The sequence below is a fragment of the Sorex fumeus genome, unplaced genomic scaffold, assembly GCF_029834395.1.
Source record: "Sorex fumeus unplaced genomic scaffold, SorFum_2.1 ptg000098l, whole genome shotgun sequence".
NCBI lineage: Eukaryota > Metazoa > Chordata > Mammalia > Eulipotyphla > Soricidae > Sorex > Sorex fumeus.
In genome coordinates, this window is record NW_026606155.1 from 86,812,050 (window position 1) to 86,830,678 (window position 18,629).

Below are 18,629 nucleotides of genomic sequence, written 5' to 3' on the forward strand. Positions count from 1 at the left end.
CTATACATGGGAGGAAACACTGAAGTTTTTAAAAATATTGCAGCAAACAACTAGGATCAAGGTTCAGATGATTATGATATTTTAATCAGCTTACTTCATTACATTTTCACTGACCCTTTATAAAAATGAGTTTTCTACCTCCGGAACTAAACTGCTGTCATGCTCATGGCCACTCTCCACATGCCCGGGCTGAGCCTCACCCATAACTGAACCTATCCCTAGACCACATGGCTGCTCCACATCTCATACCTCACACCACTCATACTCCAAGAGTAGTGCACCACACACTTAATGGGGTTTAAAGTAGGAGGTAACCAACCTTAGAGGGAAATATATTTTTACAGACACACACACTCACACATACACAAAAGCCTCAAGCCTTAACAACATATTAGTAATCTCTTATAGAAGGGCTTAATAGCCCCTGGTGATATACAACAATATTCAAACACTGTCCTCTAACCAAAATTTTTGGAGCATTTTCAGCAGTTTATTCATAACAAACAATACAAAATAAATGATCTTGGTTCTGCTTTGGAGCAGGGGTTGGGGTTCGGGATGGAAACATTCAAAATATGGTGGTGGGAAGGTGTAATGGTGGTGGGATTGGTGCTCAAGTATTAAATGTATTCAAATATTGTTAACTACTTTATAAAAATATAAAATTAAATTAAAAAAGAACAAAATGAGTTTTCTTAACATACTTAGTTTCAATGCTACTTTAAATTTTTTTTTCTGGCACTAGACAACAGTCTAAAAGATGCCTAATTACCTTGGTTTTCTGCATTATATCTAGCTATTATATCTAGATATCTGCCTTGCATACAACTAACCCCAAAGTTCAGTCCCTGGCAATGCATATAGTTCTCTTAGCACTTCCAGAAGTGATCCATGAGTACCCTAAATGTGATTTCTCCCCTTCACCTGTCCCCCACAAAAAAATAATAAGAACTAGTTATCTGAGCAAAATCTATTTTCAAAGGGGAAGGAGAGGCTGAAGCAATAGTACAGCAGGTAAGGTGCATGTCTTATATGCAGCCAACCCAGGTTTGATCCCTTGTACCCCATATGGTCCCTTAAGCACTGCCAGCAGTGATTCCTGAGTGCAGAGTCATGAGTGAGTCCCGAGTGTAGGATAACACTGTTTTGTCCTTTCTCAGGTAGCTTAGGTCACACCCATCCCAGTGCTCCCAAGTCACTCCCATTCCTCTGTTTATCTGTAAACTCTTTTATGTGCTCTCCTCCCCAGCCAGTTAATCACCTTTTGTCCCTAATCAGATTCTGTTAGCTTGTAAGATCAGATCCTTCTAAGGACACTGAACTCGTACTGTAAGTTATATCCTTTGCATAGTTTACCTTAAAGCAATGTCTTTTCTATATGGACACAGGAAGACAGTTAATATTATGCTTTGTAACATGGGAGCTGATTGAACTCCAAATAATATTGACTCCTGGGCATCTGCTTTCTTGATTCAGTCGCCCTTAGTTCCTAGCACCTCACAAGCAGGGTCCCGACAAGGGACTGAATGGACCCAGGGCAAGCTGTGAGCTACCCTGGCATCGAAATGGGCCAGGCCAAAGAGCCACGATACTCAACTATAAGTTGAGGGCATGATCATGGACAAATGCTGTCATGATCCAAAAGTAAGTAACAACGAGACTAGGACCCTGCTGGGGCTAGGAAGACTAACCTGGCCTGATGACTGTGGAATGTATAGTGAGATGTTTATATCTCTTACTGTGCTCACACAGAATGACATTGCTAAAAATATCAGAAGTAGATTTACTACAACTATTTAAGTAGATTACTAGCTGAGGAAAGAACATACCCTTGTTAGAATCCCACCCTTGAGCGGATCTCCTAGTAATCTGGAGTAATCTTTTTAGATGAGATTTTATCCTTGAGTTTAATCTCCTGGAGGAGTGGTCTTAACTCTCTTTGTTGATCTGTTAATGTTCAACCCACCTTTGTGTCACTGCCTTACATGATTGCTATATAAACTAAGACTGTAAACTTGGAGAGCAGAGTCAGAAGTGAGAGGGCTCGGGCACCAGAGATCCAGAGTCAGAGCCAGAAGGAGAAAGGTTCCAGATTGGGGCCCAGGAGAGAAGGAGGCAGAGGAGAGACAGGAGTGAAGAGGATTGGAATAAACTACAACTGATATCGACCAGCCTGGCCCTCGTTTCTTCCTTCATCTGCCCTTGGCCAACAGCTGTCCTGATCCAGGCCACACACAGAGGCTCAAGAGCACTGAACACAGGTGGTGAGATACAGCCGTCCAGAGAGCCCGTGAACACACAACCTTCGGTGTGCTAAGATTTTACACCATGTGTAATCCAAAATAAACAAATTAATTTCTTTGAAATAAAGATGATTTTAATTTTATTTAATATTATTTTTAATTTTTATTATTAATGGATCCAGGAATTAAAAAGAAGAAAACTAAATAGAATTAAATAGTCATATGAGTGCTTCTCTTACTCATATACATAGCTATTAATCTGATAATTAAGAATGCCAATAGACTGTCACTAAAGAGTGACATTCTTAATTGTTATTTTAATTTTTAAACTGGTACAAGAATTTGCTCTTAAGGCCATGAACAATCACAGTTAACACTACAAAAAGCTGTTTCTGGCTTTCTAACTACTTCTGACTTATTTCTGATTGTTATCCCAGATAAAGCATAGATAATGGACAGATCACAATCCAACAAATCATATCTATGCAAAGAATATGTTTTTCAAAATGGAGACAATAGAAAAGTTTTGTCTTTTAATATTCTGTTTAACAATTTCATAGATATTATCCCAAAATAGGCCAAGATCCTTAAAAGTGATCATTGAAGATTCTTTTCCAGATTTATTTTCGACTCATAAAACATGACTGGTCAACTTGCTAGCAATAATGTTACGGAGTCTAGTGTCTTTTTATCTTGATAAAGTTAATCTCCCCATCTGATCCCTTACAAAAAACATTAGGAAACACCAATAACTAAGTAATTTAAAGTATGGCTTCTTCATCCCACTTACCTTTATCTTCTATAAAATTGGAAATGAAAAGCAACAGTAAATTCCAAGAGAATTTTGGGATAATCTGTTTCAACATGATTAAAAATGAAATACTTAATATGGAAACCTTACAAATACACTTGCTTTGCAATTCTAATGAAGAAAAAAAACTGTTTTAAGTTTCAACATTCACTTGTCATCTCATGATCAGATTGATGATTTCCACATCCAACCCTCAGCTTCCAAATTCATTTGAGACAGTTTTCGGAATGAACGGGTGCTCATAGTTCCTTTGGTCCATATAATAAATGGGCCCAAAAGTCTTGTTACTTTATATGGCAAGAATGAATATCTCTACTTTTAACCTCAGTGTGTACAAAATTACATCAGTCTTTTACATAAAAATACAGGATAAAGATTAATTCCTGAGTGTTATGAGAAAAATTAGCCAAATCACAGAAATTATATGAACTAGCAATCCAATGTTTGCCCGACTCAGCCAAAATTCAGAATCATGATACTCTGCTATGTTAAAGGAGAAAAACAATAGGCATGATAAATATCTTATCATTTCCCATGTAAGAAATACGCACTTTGCAAATCCCAAGCTTTATCTTATTCCTGTTGGCATCCATCTCTTCCCAGACATCCTTCTCCTGAGGACGAGGGTGACCCAGAGATCCAGGCAGTTTATCAGGTGACACACCAACAGGGATGCCATTTTCCCCATCGCTAAGCTGCTCATCTGGAAATACCTCATCTGTATTTTCTCGAAGCAAGTCTCCTGGGATGGGAGTAGCATTAGCAATTCTAAAAAGAATTGGTGACAAAATAAGTTAAGGTTAGATCAAAATAAGAAATTATTATGAGACTATACAAGCTTTTGTTTCTGGGATTTAAAAGATGAAGTCTAGATAATATTTTATAGTGAAAGAAAATAAGCCAAAAAGCCTTGGTCATGACAAATCTACAAAGCAAAACTTTGATTAGTAGGAATTTCAAATTACTTTTTTTTTTTTTTTTGGATCACACTTGGCGATGCATAGGAGTTTCTTCTGGTTCTGCACTCAGGAATTACTCCTGGTGGTACTCGGGGGACCATATGGGATGCAGGGAATCGAACCCGGGTTGGATGCGTGCAAGGCAAACGCCCTACCCACTGTGCTATCACTCTAGCCCCTCAAATTACTTTTAAAATACAAATTCTGAGGTTAAAAAGATAGCTCAAAGGGCTAACGTACATGCTCTGCATGTTGGAGGCCTCGGTTCAATCCCTAACATGTGTGTATCATTCCCCCCACCCCAGCCTGCCCCAAAACACTGCCTGGGAGTATCCTCTGAACACCAATGTGGATTATCTCTGAGCATCACTAGGTATGGTTCTCAAATCCTCAAAACAAACTGTAAGACAGTACCCCATTCATTTGCCAATCATTTTAAAAATCAGAAATATCTCTTCAAAACCCAGAAAAGGACAGTACGGTACTTTAGAATGCCTGGATTGTAAGTGTACAGACCTCCCGCTGTTCATTGATTTGCTTGAGCAGGCCCAGTAACGTCTCCATTTTGAGACTTGTTGTTACTGTGTTTGGCATATTGAATACGTCATGGGTAGGAGAGCCCGGCAAGCTACCGAGAGTATCTCGCCCACAAGTGTACAGTAATAAGTTCAAATCCTCGGTGTCCACATGCACCAGTGCAATCCTGGTAACTCTGCCACTTGAGGCTGTTAGGTCTGCTGTCTGTGATCCCTGACACAGTGAGGCTGTTGTGTGTAAAGGATTGTGATCCGTAGGGAGCATGGCAACTAAAAAGATACTCGTGCACAGCACAGAAGTGTGAGTACTGGTGAGCATGTACATGAGCATGGAAGAGTCCTCTAGGAAGCACTGTAATTGTAACTTGCATGCCTGCACTGGGTGTTGACTCTACATGTACATATGCAAGCTCACAACTCAAGGAGTGCAAACCTTGGTGAGCACCAGGACCAAGGATGTGAGCACTGCAACCTTGTGTGAGCATCAAAGTCAGTTATGAAAGAAGAGAACTAGCCTATGGTGTTGTATAGATAGGTAGTCAGGTGAATTTCATGCAAAGTTATTATGACCTTTTCTTGTACAGGGAAATTCACAGTGTTGGCCCCATTGCAAGGCAAGCACCTTCCCCACTATAGCTATCTGTCTCTGGCCTGGAAGAGACATCTTTTTGAGCGTTCTTAGTTCCTTTTACTTTTCAATTTAACCTTTTACTATAGAGGCTCTCAGTTTTAAATGATAGTTTTTGTATTTTTTTTCCAGGGATATTGAGAGTGGATGTTATTTCTGTATTTGCATTGCTTTCTCTACAATCTATTTAATGATTATTTAATTTCCATTTTCTTGTGGTTTCCTCTTTATTCAATGCCCTTTTCATCTTATCTCCTTTGTAATTTATTCTAATTCTGAGACAACTGTTTCCTTAATTTCTTTCTTGAGTTTAATCAACTCACATATCTTCTTTCCCTACTCATTTCCTGTTTCTTTATTTCAACTTCAATTTTGGGGTCTATTTCTGTTCTTCATTTTTAAATTTTGATTTAAGGTAGTTATCTTTATACTCAAAGACATGATTATATTTAATTCCACCTGGGGTTTTTATCTTAGTTTTCTTTTTTCATGGTTAGTTTTCTAAGACAACTTCCTTAGTAAATATGTATTAGCTTTTCTCTGATTTTTTTATAATAACATTTTATAAAACTTAATTTTTTTTATTAATTTTTGTTGAAACAAAGTGTTTTTAGAATATGGTTAAATCAGTTTCTTCTGCCAGGTTAGCAAATTTAGTCAGGTAGGATCTTTATTCTCTGATTTTTAGCATTCTCCTTTGTCTTATAGGTAAATTTTAATTTGCTTTTAACCTTCCATTTAGCTCCAAATTCACACTTTTGACTCTTCTGAGAAAACAGATCTTATTAAATGTTTTTCTTTGTTAGTTGAAATGGACCTTTGTTAGGAGATGGCACTGGAGAGACACTACAAAAGAAAGAACTTTGTCTCAGTTTCTAACTGCATGGCAAACTTCTCTAGAATGTGTCTCTTCCCAACACAAGGTTCCTGCGACTTCGCGGCATCTTCTGTTCCTTCAACTGCAGCCAGCAGCAGCCATCAATTCCCTCTACAATCCCATGGCCTGAAACTTGGTAGTAGTCTGCCTCTAATGAGAAGCCTCCAGCAGAGACCTTTTGTGGGCATTCCAGAGGACTGATTTCCAAAAATTTATAGAGGTAAGAATTTTTAAAAATTCAGCAATCTCCCTACTATCCAGTAAGTGATGGACATATCCTTCCAACAAAGTCAGAACTCCAGCCCTTGGATGAGGGCTCTGAAGCTCTTCATTGACTCTCTAATCTCACCCTTAGAAGTAGAAAAGACATGTCTGGAGTGATAGCACAGTGGGCAGGGCATCGGCCTTGCATGCGGCTGACCCGAGTTCTATTCTCAGCATCCCATATGGTCCCCTGAGCACCACCAGGAGTAATTCCTGAGTGCAAGAGCCAGGAATAACCCCTGTGCATCACCGGGTGTGACCCAAAAAGCAGAAAAAAAAAGGGAGTAGGAAAGACATAATATTTTTGCAATTACTGTATTCTTTACAATTCTTCATTCTTCTTGGAACTCAATTCTGATTCTGTTAGAGATAATAATTCTCTGTATCATCTTGCCTGTTCAAATTGCTATCATTTTTTCTTGGGGGGGGGGCTGTTTGTTTTGTTTTGGGATCACACTCAGCAATGCTCAGGGGTAATTCCTGGCTCTGTGCTCAGGAATTATTCCTGGCAGAGCGTGGTGGGTGGTTCATATGGGATGCTGGAGATCAAACCCAGGTTGGCCTTGTGCAAGGCAAATGCCCTACCTATTGTACTGTCTCTCCAGTCCCTGATATTTATTTTTATATAAAAATAAAAATACATTTTATTTTTATATAAATCTTTTACACTACCAAGTCTCCTCATGTTCACAATTTTTATGTTGTTTTATAAAGTCCTACAACTAAAGTAGTTAAGTGAGGGGGAACAAGAGCTATAATGCATGGGGTTTGGAGAAAGAGTTCAGTGGGTATGGCCAACCAAGAATCTCAGCACCCCCCGAGCATCACCAGATGTGATCCCTAAACACAAAGCCAGGAGTAATCCCTAAGCATCACTAGATGTGGCCCAAAAAGAAACAAACAAAATCGAAAAATCAACAAAAAATAAGAAAGAGATAATAGGTGAAAATTTGGTATTTTCTTTTTCACTTAAAAGGTATTTTGAGGGGCTGGAAAGAGAGAGAGAGTGCAATGGGTAGAGCACTTGCCTTGCATCTGATTGAATGGGGTTTGGTACCCAGTATCTCATATGTTCCCCTAAGTAATTCCTGAGAGCAGAGCCAGGAGTAAGCCCTGAGCATCATAAGGTGTGCCCCTAACCCCCCCCCCCCAAATGTTATTTTGAAGCCTGGCACCCTATATCTTCCAATTATACTAAGGTCATGATATAGTTTTTTATTGCTATTCAGTATGATTTAAGAAACATTAGGAGATACAAACTTAAACAATCTTCAGTCAGCTATTCAGAAATCCTACTTGAATTTTTGCAATCTGAGACTTATTTATATGTAACAGCACTATTAAAGGATGAGAAAGAAAAAGCTCTACTCAAGAATCAGGAATTCTACACTGGTTTCAACTCATTCACTAATACTGATACATATATATATATATATATACACACACACACATATATGATATATGATGTGTATCTGGTATATACATATACAGATATAATATACACATATACTATATACACACATCTAATATATATTATATATATATTAGATGATTCACTTAAGCATGAGGATTATTTCTTTTGTAGTTGGGGTGGGGCTGGGCTCTAGTAGTGGCCTAAACTCCACTAAGCAGAAAATATCTGCATATGCACTTACTTCTGGACACCCCTTTATACATTATGATTTTGTAGAACAGGATGGATCTGAGGAATGGGTATTTTTAAGAAACATAAAAGGTAACTAAATTATCTACTCAGAGTTCCATATTTGGAAACTCACTAGATAGCCAGTGAATGGGATGCTGGGGATCGAACCCAGGTTGGCCTTGTGCAAGGCAAATGCCCTACCTTGTTGTACTGTCTCTCCAGTCCCTGATATTTATTTTTATATAAAAATTAAAATATATTTTATTTTTATATAAATATTTTACACTCTAAATCTCCTCATGCTCACAATTTTTATTATGTTGTTTTATAAAGTCTTACAACTATAATAGTGAAGTGAGAGAGGAACAGGAGGAACAGTCCATTTGAGTTTTTCTATTTCCATAAGCTCTAATGATCCTAAAATCAAGGCAAAGAATTAGTGATAAAGTGTCCCAGTAAGTTTACATTTATAATGATTTTGCCCAAATTACTTTTTTGTTGCAGGTTGTTTGGGGGGCTACTCCTAGCAGAACTGGGGCTACTCCCAGCTCCCTCTGCAGAGAGAGTGGGGTGGGGAGGGCCATGAAATACCAGGGATTGAACTTGAGTCTCCAGCATACAAAGTATGGCTCTAGCCCTTTGAGCTGTCTCCCTGGTCATCTCTAATTACATTCTTAAAAACAAATAATTTAACTAACTAGAACAGGTGAAATGACCAGGGGGGAAAAAAGCAAACTAAAATAAAGAAATAAAACAAAATACGAACTGCTTTTAATGCATCTAGAAAAGAAAATATCAAAACAAAAGCCCAAGACAGTGGAAACATATCATGCTAATATATTTTTTAAATCACTTTTTTGGGGGTGGAGGTCTGGGCCAGGTGGAGGGATACCATAAGGAATGCTGGGGATCAAACCCAGGTCAGCTACATACAAGTCCAGAACCCTACCTACTGTACTATCTTTCTAGGCCTCACTTTTACTTTTCAGTCTTTTTAGGGTCCCACACATATTCAGAAATGAATATACTGTCTCTTTTCCTTTTGAAGAAAATATACTGGAATTTTCACATTACCAAGTCATATAAGCTCTAAGCTCCCATTTCTGAGCATGATCTAAAAATACTTTCTAAGAAAGGTAATTATAAATAAAAGCATTTACAAAAGCAATGTTCATTCAAGGAAATTCATAGGCTTCCCCCTATGTCTCAGCATTTGATTATCTGAGGGAATATAAATAAAATCAAGGACACTTCTGTTAAAATTATAAAGCCAGAATCTGTCTAAGACATACCCAATTGCTGCCGGGGTCAAGCGGGTGTGTAACTGAGGGGTGGTAGAGGTGGTGGTGGTTGTCAGGGAGCCATCAGTCCCAGTTTTCTCCCAGTCGAAAGGGTCACTCTCAATTACTCCATAGGTCTTGATACTGTTGTCAAACACTGATGTAAGAAGCTAAACCATAAAGGAAAAATAGCAGAATAAGTCATCAGCATACAGTCACTCTATGAGAAAGTAGCCCAGACCCAGAAATTGGTTGTGAAAACTAATGGTACTAACAGAGGAATTTGAATAAAATTTATCTGGATGATGATTATGAATTAATGCTGTTTTCAAATCAACTGAGATACTCAACTGAGGAAAATTGAGAGCACTGAGATGTGGAAGATGGTCTATTTGTTCTCTTTTTAAATTTATATTACCTTTCATTTCATTATTTTCATTTTGTCTTAAAACATGTAAGACTGCACTCATTTGTGGAGTATAAAACAACATGAGGCTGACACCTAAGGATATTAGATACACATGACAGATAGATTGCTCCATAGCTGGAAGCCTGCCTCATGAGCAAAGGGGAGAAGGCAGCTGGAATAGAGAAGGGATCACTAAGAAAATGATGGCTGGAGGAATCAGTCAGGATGGGAGATGTGTGCAGAAAGTAGATAAAGGACCAAACATGATAACCTCTCAGTGTCCGTATTGCAAACCATCATGCCCAAAAATAGAGAGAGATTATGGGGAATAATGTTTGCCATGGAGGCAGGGGAGGGTGGGAAAGGGGGGGATAATACCGCGGATATTGGTGGTGGGGAATGTGCACTGGTGGAGGGAGGGGTGTTTGATCATTGTGTGATTGTAACCCAAACATGAAAGCTTGTAACTATCTCACGGTGATTCAATAAAATTAATAAAAAAATTTTCATTTTGTCTTTAAATTCCAAAAGTCTGATGTGATCTCAAAGACTTTCCATTATAGTTTCTGATAGTGCTAACTATAATTTTGTAATTATGACTATAGTCTCGCATCACTTGTCTTACCATTACTATACTTACTATTCTCAGTATTCATCTTGTGTATTTCTTGAGCCAGACCGATAATCAGCACTTTGTAGAAGATTTTGTATAACTCTATTTTTGGCTTTAAAAAGATTACTCTAGGGAGCACAGGGGATGCGGGTACAAGGGTGGAACACATGCCTCACATTGTGGGGTTCTAGGCTCAACGTGTGCCTCTGCCCCACACTGCCAAGTGTATCTACTGCCAGCACCTCCAGTTATGACTTCCAATACCATATCATGTGTGATTCCTCAGCATTAAAACAACAATAAATGTTTATCCTAGCTATAATAAAAAATAATAAAGGCCCTCCCGTTGATCGTCGATTTGCTCGAGCGGGCCCAGTAACGTCTCCATTGGAGACTTTGTTGTTACTGTGTCTGGCATATCGAATACTCTCGGTAGCTTGCCGGGCTCTCCGAGAGGGGTGGAGGAATTGAACTCGGGTCGGCCATGTTGGCCGCTTGTAAGGCGAACGCCCTACCCACTGTGCTATCGCTCCAGCCCTAGCTATAAAGTGAAGAAAAGATGCCATGTACAGGGATGGAGATGAGGCTGCTAGAAAAGGACAACTGGTTAATGGCTATAAACGGTGATGAGCATGGAAACAGTGAAAAAGATAAGAAGTGGCATATAAGCTGGAGGCACGGCTACCAGAATCTGATTGATTAAATGAAAGCTATGAAAGAAAGAATAAAGAATTATCTAGATTTCTACCTAAGCTGCTTACTAGGTGAAAAGGCAACAACATTTACTGAGATGGAAATCTAGTGAATTTGAAGACTGGGATATTTAAGGTTCTATGGCGTTTAAGGATGAATAAAGAATACAGATACACATTTGAAAGTCATCAAATCATAGATTTTAATAGCTTATATTATTAGTAGTAATTTTGGTTTGGGGACCACACCCAGTGATTCTCTGGCTCTGTGCTCAGGGATCACTCTTGGTGGTGCTCAGGGAGCCATACATGGTGCTCGGGATTCAAATGGGGATTAGTATGCAAGTACTTCCTGTACTATCTCTCAGGCCCAATATTTCTTTTTTTAAAAATTTAAAAATTTTTTCCTTTTTAAAAAAATTTTTATTAGTGAACCACCATGAGGTGTAGTTACAGTCTTACAAACTTCCGTGCTTGCATTTCAGTCATACAACGGTTGAGTACCCATCCCTCCACCAGTGCCCATTTTCCACAGCTAATGGTCCCAGCATCCCTCCCACCACCCCCACACTGTCCCCTCTACCCCGCTCCATCTCTGTAGCAGGGCATTCCCTTTTGCTCTCCTTCTCCTTTTGGGAGTTGTGGTTTGCAGTAGAGGCATTAAGTGACCATCATGTTCGGCCTATAGTCTACTTTCAGTTGGGCCAAACATTTCTAATGTAACAAAAATGATTTTCTAATTCAGAACCTAGAGGACTCTAAATCCCAAATGTTAACATATTGAGATAATAAACAAACAAGGCAAACCAAAGACTCACTCTTTCCTAGTAACTGAATCCATTTATATCATACTTGGCTAAGATAATAAAACATAGAAAACCCTAATTCAGTTACTCCTTTAAACAGATTTGAGATAAATATACATTGGCCAACTTACAAATCAAAAAACATATATAATCTTGCAATTTTTCTCATTATTTACACTCAGTAACTACTGGGGAAACAAAACTCCCGACTCAGTCAGATACACAGCAGCTCATTATGGTTAAATCCTCTTGAAAAAGATGGCAGGGGACCTGGAGAGCCAGCTCAAGAAGACGAGCACAAACTCTGCATGCTGGAGGCCTGGGTTTGGTCCATGGCACTGCACAGTCTCTCCAGCACCTCTTAGAGTAGCCCCAAGCACAAAGCCAGGAGAAGCCCCCAAGCAGCTCTGGGTATTCCAGAAAAAAAGCATGCAAGCAGAGCAAAGTCTAAAAACACCTTCCAGATGATCTGGTTATTCCCTACAGGAAGGCATGTTTCATTACTTCTTTATTGAGAACTGGTGAAACCTAAATTCTTTACCTCTTTTACTTAATAACATATTCCCAGAGAAAAGAAACTCATCTAAATTTGGAGTGCAGTTTTCACAAATTAGGGTAACACATATCCTCAGAGAATGTCACCATGCCAGGGAGACTTTAATCATCTGATAAGTGTGACACAAGTTTCTGGATAATTTTACTCAGAAGACATTATTATTTTTATATTACAGTAAACAGAGGGGCTAAAGAGACAGTAAAATGGGTAGGATGCTTGCTTTGCATGTGGTCAACCCATATTTGATCCCTGGTATTCATATGTACTCTGAAGCACTGACAGAAATTATCCCTGAGAGCAAAACCAGGAGTAAGCAATAGGCATCCCAGATGTAGCCCAAACCCTGCCCCTAAAATACAATAAAGAAGTTAGGAAGCAAAAATTCGTAAGAACTATGAAGCTAGATTAAGAGAACTCAGAGAAATTTTGGATTTATGGCTGGTACTTCGTAAGACTGGTCCCAGACCCCTTGGAAAATTTGGTCACGCTTTGTTATAACACAAATAACAAAACAGCATGAGAAATACTGGAAGTATAATGTCAGTCAGGAAGGCGATTCTTCCTGAAGTAGGGAAGGGGATATGTTCTGGGGAAAGAACTTTAAAGAGAGAGGAAAGAAAAGAGAGAGCCTAAGGAGGTGAAAATACAAGATCGCTTCTTATTTGTGGCAATGTCCTCTTTAGATGCATTCGTAAGTTCATTTGTGGACTGGAGAGACAAGAGAGCATAGACAGTAAGGCACTTGCCTTGCATACACCCAACCTGGGTTAAATCCCAGCATCCCATATGGTCCCCTGAGCACTGCCAGGAGTGATTCCTGAGTGCAGAGCCAGGAGTAACCCCTTAGCATCGCCAGGTGTGGAACCCCCACCCCCACCCATCTAAAAAAAATAAATAGATCATTTGTCTTAATCCTAATTCCAATCTGGACATTCAATAAAATAAAATAATTTTTCTAACTCAAATTATTTAAGACACAGAAAAGTACATTAAGGCATAAGCTATGCCTAAACATGAGATTCTCAGATTCTGAGTGACTTGAATTTTCAATTTTTCTGTAATGTCTAAACTTAAGAGCAACTGTACCTGTTTTAATAATGAGAAAAATTTATCCCTCCCAAATGCATTATCCCAAATAGTCTTATCCTATTTTCTTCTTTCTTATTTTCTAACTTCTAAAAATAAATGGATTGGGATCAAAAATGTAACTCACTGGTAGAGATAACAGGCACTGGGGTTGTTTGGTTTTGTCTGTTTTGGGGAGGCGGGAAGAGGAGAGGCGATTCCCAGTTGTGCTCAGGGCTTAGTCCTTACTCTCTGCCCAGGAATCATTCCTTGCAGCGCTCAAGGGACTATTTGGGGTGCTAAGGATTTAACCTGGGTCAGCTTCAAGCAAGGCAAATGCCTACCCACTGTACTACTGCTCCGCCCCGATGTCCTGGGTTTGATTCCTAGAATCTTTCTCCAAACAGATTACAGATTAATCATGTGCAGACTATAAAATTGTCCAGTGCTAGTTTCCAAAATTTGGAATACCCTTTTTCTTATAGCTTTCAATCATTTGACATAGACATAATGCTGTAGGGAATCTTCTCTTATCCTTAACACAAATGCAACAAAAAGCCAGATCAGGTATTGCTTCACCTAACTGACCTGCGTGTCTGTGTAGGCGGCTTGACCCTGGCTAGCCAGTCTTACAATAAACCTTGCTTGCTGTTAAAAAAAAAAAAAAAAGCCAGATCAGATTTACCTCCATATGAAATCCTGGTTCACCCTTTTTTTTTTTTTTTTTTTTTTTTTTTACAATTTATTTATTTATTGAATCACTGTGGGAAAAGTTACAGAGCTTTCGGGTTTAGGTCTCAGTCAGGTTCACCCTTTTAAAGAGAGTACAAAACCAAGAAGCATTTATAATGTGATAGAAGAGTCACTGAGAATCCTGACTCCACAATTTTCAGTTAATAGTAAATGAATGGATCAATAAGGCACTTAACCAGCAGAGCATAATGTAATATTGCTAAAGCTAATTCAAAGATAGATTATTTACTGTAAAAGAAATTGCATCATCTCACGGATAAGTAGACACAATAAAGGAAAATAATTATACACATTCTGGACTTCTCTCCTTTTCCAGAGGTTTTTAGCAGCTCTGACAAAGGAGAAAAAATTGTATCCTTCCCTTTGAGAAAAGAACTAGGAAAAGAGAAACTGTGTAAGGAGAATGAGTTGAAGAAGCTGAACAATTTTAGCTGCTTTCACCAATATAAGCAACTCAGGAGCACCAGAGAGATAGTACAGTGGGTAGGGCACTTGCACACATTCAATGTGGCTAACCTGGGTTCAATCCCCAGCATCCCATATGGACCCCTGAGCTTGCCAGGAGTGATTCCTTAGTGCAGAGTTAAGAATAACTTCTGGGTGTAGCCACAAAACAAAACAAAACAAAAATAAAACAAGGGCAGTTCAGGAGAGAACACCCTTTCACACCCACCCAGCAGCTGCTCCAAAGGTTGCTCAGTTAAATGCCAATACTTTCTTTTCAGACACTCAGTCCACAAGGTAAAGTGGCACTTGGTTCCATCTCCTTGCTTCCCAGTGAATCAAGTGAAAAAGGAAAGAGGTGAAAGAGTGCTCAACAGGCTGGAATGCATGCTTTGCATACGAAAGATATGGGTTCAATCCATGGGGGGGGGTTGCGGGGGGGGGGGGCAGGCGGGGGGAGGGCACATAGTATCACCCCCAAAATAAAAAGAAAGCAAAGAGAGAAAAAAGGAAAGCAAATGTCCTTTCCGCATAAAGAGGACAAAGGAACATAAAAGAAAAGTTCTACGAACATGGAAGCAACATTCCCCTGTGTTGCACCCAAAGAGTCACCTGCACTGGACTCCTCTGAAGATGAGCAATGTCAACCATCATACAATTCTAGACACTACTAGTGACACTTCTTGCCAACTCCACTGACACTGCACAAGAGTTCCCATTCTATATGGTGTTCAGAATCCACAAAAATTCTGAATCTGTTATTACAAAGGACAAATTCATTAAAATAAAAATTAATAAGTGTAGTACTATTAAACAGAATACAAACGTGAGATTAGAAGAAAGTGCAGTGCCACCGAGCTACATGTAAAAAATACAGTTACAATTTACAAAAACTTCTCATAATTATCTCATTAAGATATTAACACTGTGGGATAGGCATATTTTATCATTTCACAGAAAAGAAGACAGGTTTAGAAAGGTCATACGAACAAAGCACCAAATGAAACTGCTGCGGTATATTCACACCATAGAAGAGTTAGCATGCCGGACAAAAATAGCAGAGTTGAAATGATCTTTGAAAGCCTCTTATATTATTCACACAGACTAACACTGTCTTTCCTAAATATAACTATTTTTTCCTGCACCATCAGAATAGACATATATTTCTTCTGAATACTGTAAATGAAGAAAACTATCTGCATTTAAGAGTTTACAGTACACACACACACACACACACACACACACACACACACACACACACACAAATTGTTTTGTTTTTACTATACCCAGCAGTGCTCATGGGCTACTCCTGGTTCAGTGTTTAAGGTCATTCCCGGTGGTACTGAGGAAACTATTTGGTACCAGGGATTGAATCTAGGGTCAAAAAGATACTATGACCAGTAAGGCATTTGCCTTGCATTCAGCTGACTTGAGTTTGATACCCACATCCCATATGGTCCCTTAAGCACTGTCAGGACTGCTCCTGAGTACTAGGAGTAAGCTGTGTGCACCACCAGACATGGCCCCAAAGCAAAAACAATAGAACTTCTAAGCAACCTTCACATTCCCTTTGCTCATTCTCTTCCTGGTGACTGTAAAAGCTGTGTATTAAAAAGTTGTCAAAAAAGGGTGGAATTTAGACATACAAAGTTATCAGAAAGGGTCGCCTAGAATAGCAACCCAACTTAACTTACACTGTAATATTATTATGATTTTTTTGCTTTTTGGGTCACACCCAGCGATGCGCAGGGGTTACTTCTGGTCCATGCACTCAGGAATAACTCCTGGTGGTGCTCAGGGGACCATATGGGATGCTGGGGATTGAACCCAGGTCAGGCCGTGTGCAAGGCAAACGCCCTACCTGCCCTACCCGCTGTGCTATCACTCCAGCCCCTTACACTGTAATATTATTAAAAAACAAATCTCTGTGCTGCTAATTCATTGATTAAATGTATATATGTACATATGTGTATATATATATTGTGTGTGTGTGTGTGTGTGTGTGTTTCTATGGCATATCCAAGCCTAGTACTGTAAGCATCCTCTAATTCTACTTTGCCTCATTTGAATGCATATTAGCTGCAACACTAATTCTCTTAAAATACAAAGTGGATCACCATGCTCGTTTATTAGATTTCCAAGGCATCATGATGCTCTTAGAATAAATTTAAAACACCTAACAAGGTGTGAAAGGACTTGCATTAGTTGGTTTCTGAGTTTCCAATTTCGTTTCAAACTATTCTCTCCTGTCATTTACATGTTCTGGCCCCATGTGTCTTCTTTATGTTATTAATTTTTTTTTTTGGTTAAGAATCCATATACAGGGGCTGGAGTGACAGTACAGTGGGCAGGGCGTTTGCCTCGCACGTGGCTGACCCTGGTTCAATCCCCAGCAACCCATATGGTCCCCTGAGCACTGTCAGGAGTAATTCCTGAGTGCAAAGCCAGGAGTAATCCTTGTGCATTGCTGGGTGTGACCAAAAAAGCTAAAAAAAGAAAAAAAAATCCATATGCGTGTTTTTCCACTTATAACTTCCTATTATTTTTGCTTTTCATGTGACATGACAAGCTTTGGGCTTGGCTAAAATGCAGCTTCAGAGAAAGCCTTTTCTGACTTGTTATCTTATGGGCTCTTTCTTATTCCATTTTTTTGCTTCACAAGCAACCTACCTAACCTACCTAACAATTCTGAAAAGTTTAACTCCTGTTATGAGAGTCTAGGAATCCTAAAGCAGCTCTAGGCTTTCTGGAGTTAAGAGTCAAGTCTATTGTATTTTCTTATTTTGTTTTTGGGCTACTCCCAGCATTGCTCAGGGCTTACTTCTGAGGACCACTCAGAGATCACTTCTGGTGGGTTTGGGGGACCATATGGGCTGCCAGGAAACAAACCCAGGTTATACAAATAGCTGTGTGCAAGGCCACTGTACTGACTACAACCCCCAGATTTTTTTCTTATACATCCTTAATAAAAGACTATTAGGACAACTAGGATTGAATTCAATTTAACACTAGTTGAAATTTTAGGTATCAGGGTATCAGGATATTGTGGGGGTGGGGGGAAGATATCATGATACCTATAGGACTTAAAAGGACAATTAGGAATATAAAGTTAAATATACATACTAAGTAATTATAGAGTTGGATATAATTTTCAAAATTACTGCACACTTTCTAGTTTGTTTTTCTGTGGGGGCCATACCCAGAAATGCTCAGGGCTTACTCCTGTGCACTCAGGGATTACTTTTGGTGGGCATGGGAACCTTATGGGGTGTTGGGTTTGAACTTGGGCCACTGTGTGCAAGACAAGCATCTAACCCACTGTACTATCTCGCCAGCTAGCCCCTATAACACTTTCCAAAAGCAAATGTCAATCTTAATTCTAATTGAGACATGTAGAAATGATTACTGGTAGTGAGCAAAACAGGTATTTTCTCAGTCTCTTCCTGCTGTCAAGAGTGAGTAGCAGAATATTACATCATGTGCTGGCTATGCCTGGCTACGTGTAACTTTCAGTTTAAGATAATCTGTGGCAAGAAATTACTTTTAAAGCTTTACAAAATATAGACGTTCAAGGTGAAAGTACACCATTTTACACTTTGACCATAAAATACATTCATGGTGGTCTTGGCTGAGAATAAAGTTATGTATATATTTTATTTGACCTTTGCTGTAGCTTAGGGGAACAAGAACACTAAAGGCTAGTATGGCTGTTGTTGGGGAAAGCCTGTTGTTTATAACTATAATGGCTGCCTAGTGAAAAATTTTAAATTCTGAAAGAAAAAAATTAAACTCAAATTGGTATAAATTCCAAACTATAAAATTCACCATAATACCAAACTATAAATTAACAAGAGCATTAGATTCAAAGTAGTGCAATTTTTCTCAAAATGGAGATTAGAGAAGGGCTCTGAAAGTAAGAGATGAAAGCTGCAAACTTGATGTCATATATATTAGTATTTACCAAAACAAAACAGTCACTTATACCAACTTCTTTTTCCCAATTTTACATCTCTCATCCATTTGCCCCCTGTAACGACTCACAGCTTAT

The 18,629-nt window shown here is 38.9% G+C and overlaps 1 protein-coding gene across 1 annotated transcript in view; it reads right to left on the reverse strand.

Annotated features, from left to right (window-relative positions):
• Positions 1-18,629, reverse strand: part of TTBK2 (tau tubulin kinase 2) — a 137,664-nt gene that overhangs the window by 15,946 nt on the left and 103,089 nt on the right. Inside the window, exons 11-12 of the mRNA XM_056134271.1 lie at positions 9,256-9,413; positions 3,606-3,822 (exon numbers count right to left, since the gene is read on the reverse strand). Coding sequence (XP_055990246.1) covers positions 3,606-3,822; positions 9,256-9,413 — 375 coding nt within the window. The remainder of the gene's footprint in view (positions 1-3,605; positions 3,823-9,255; positions 9,414-18,629) is intronic.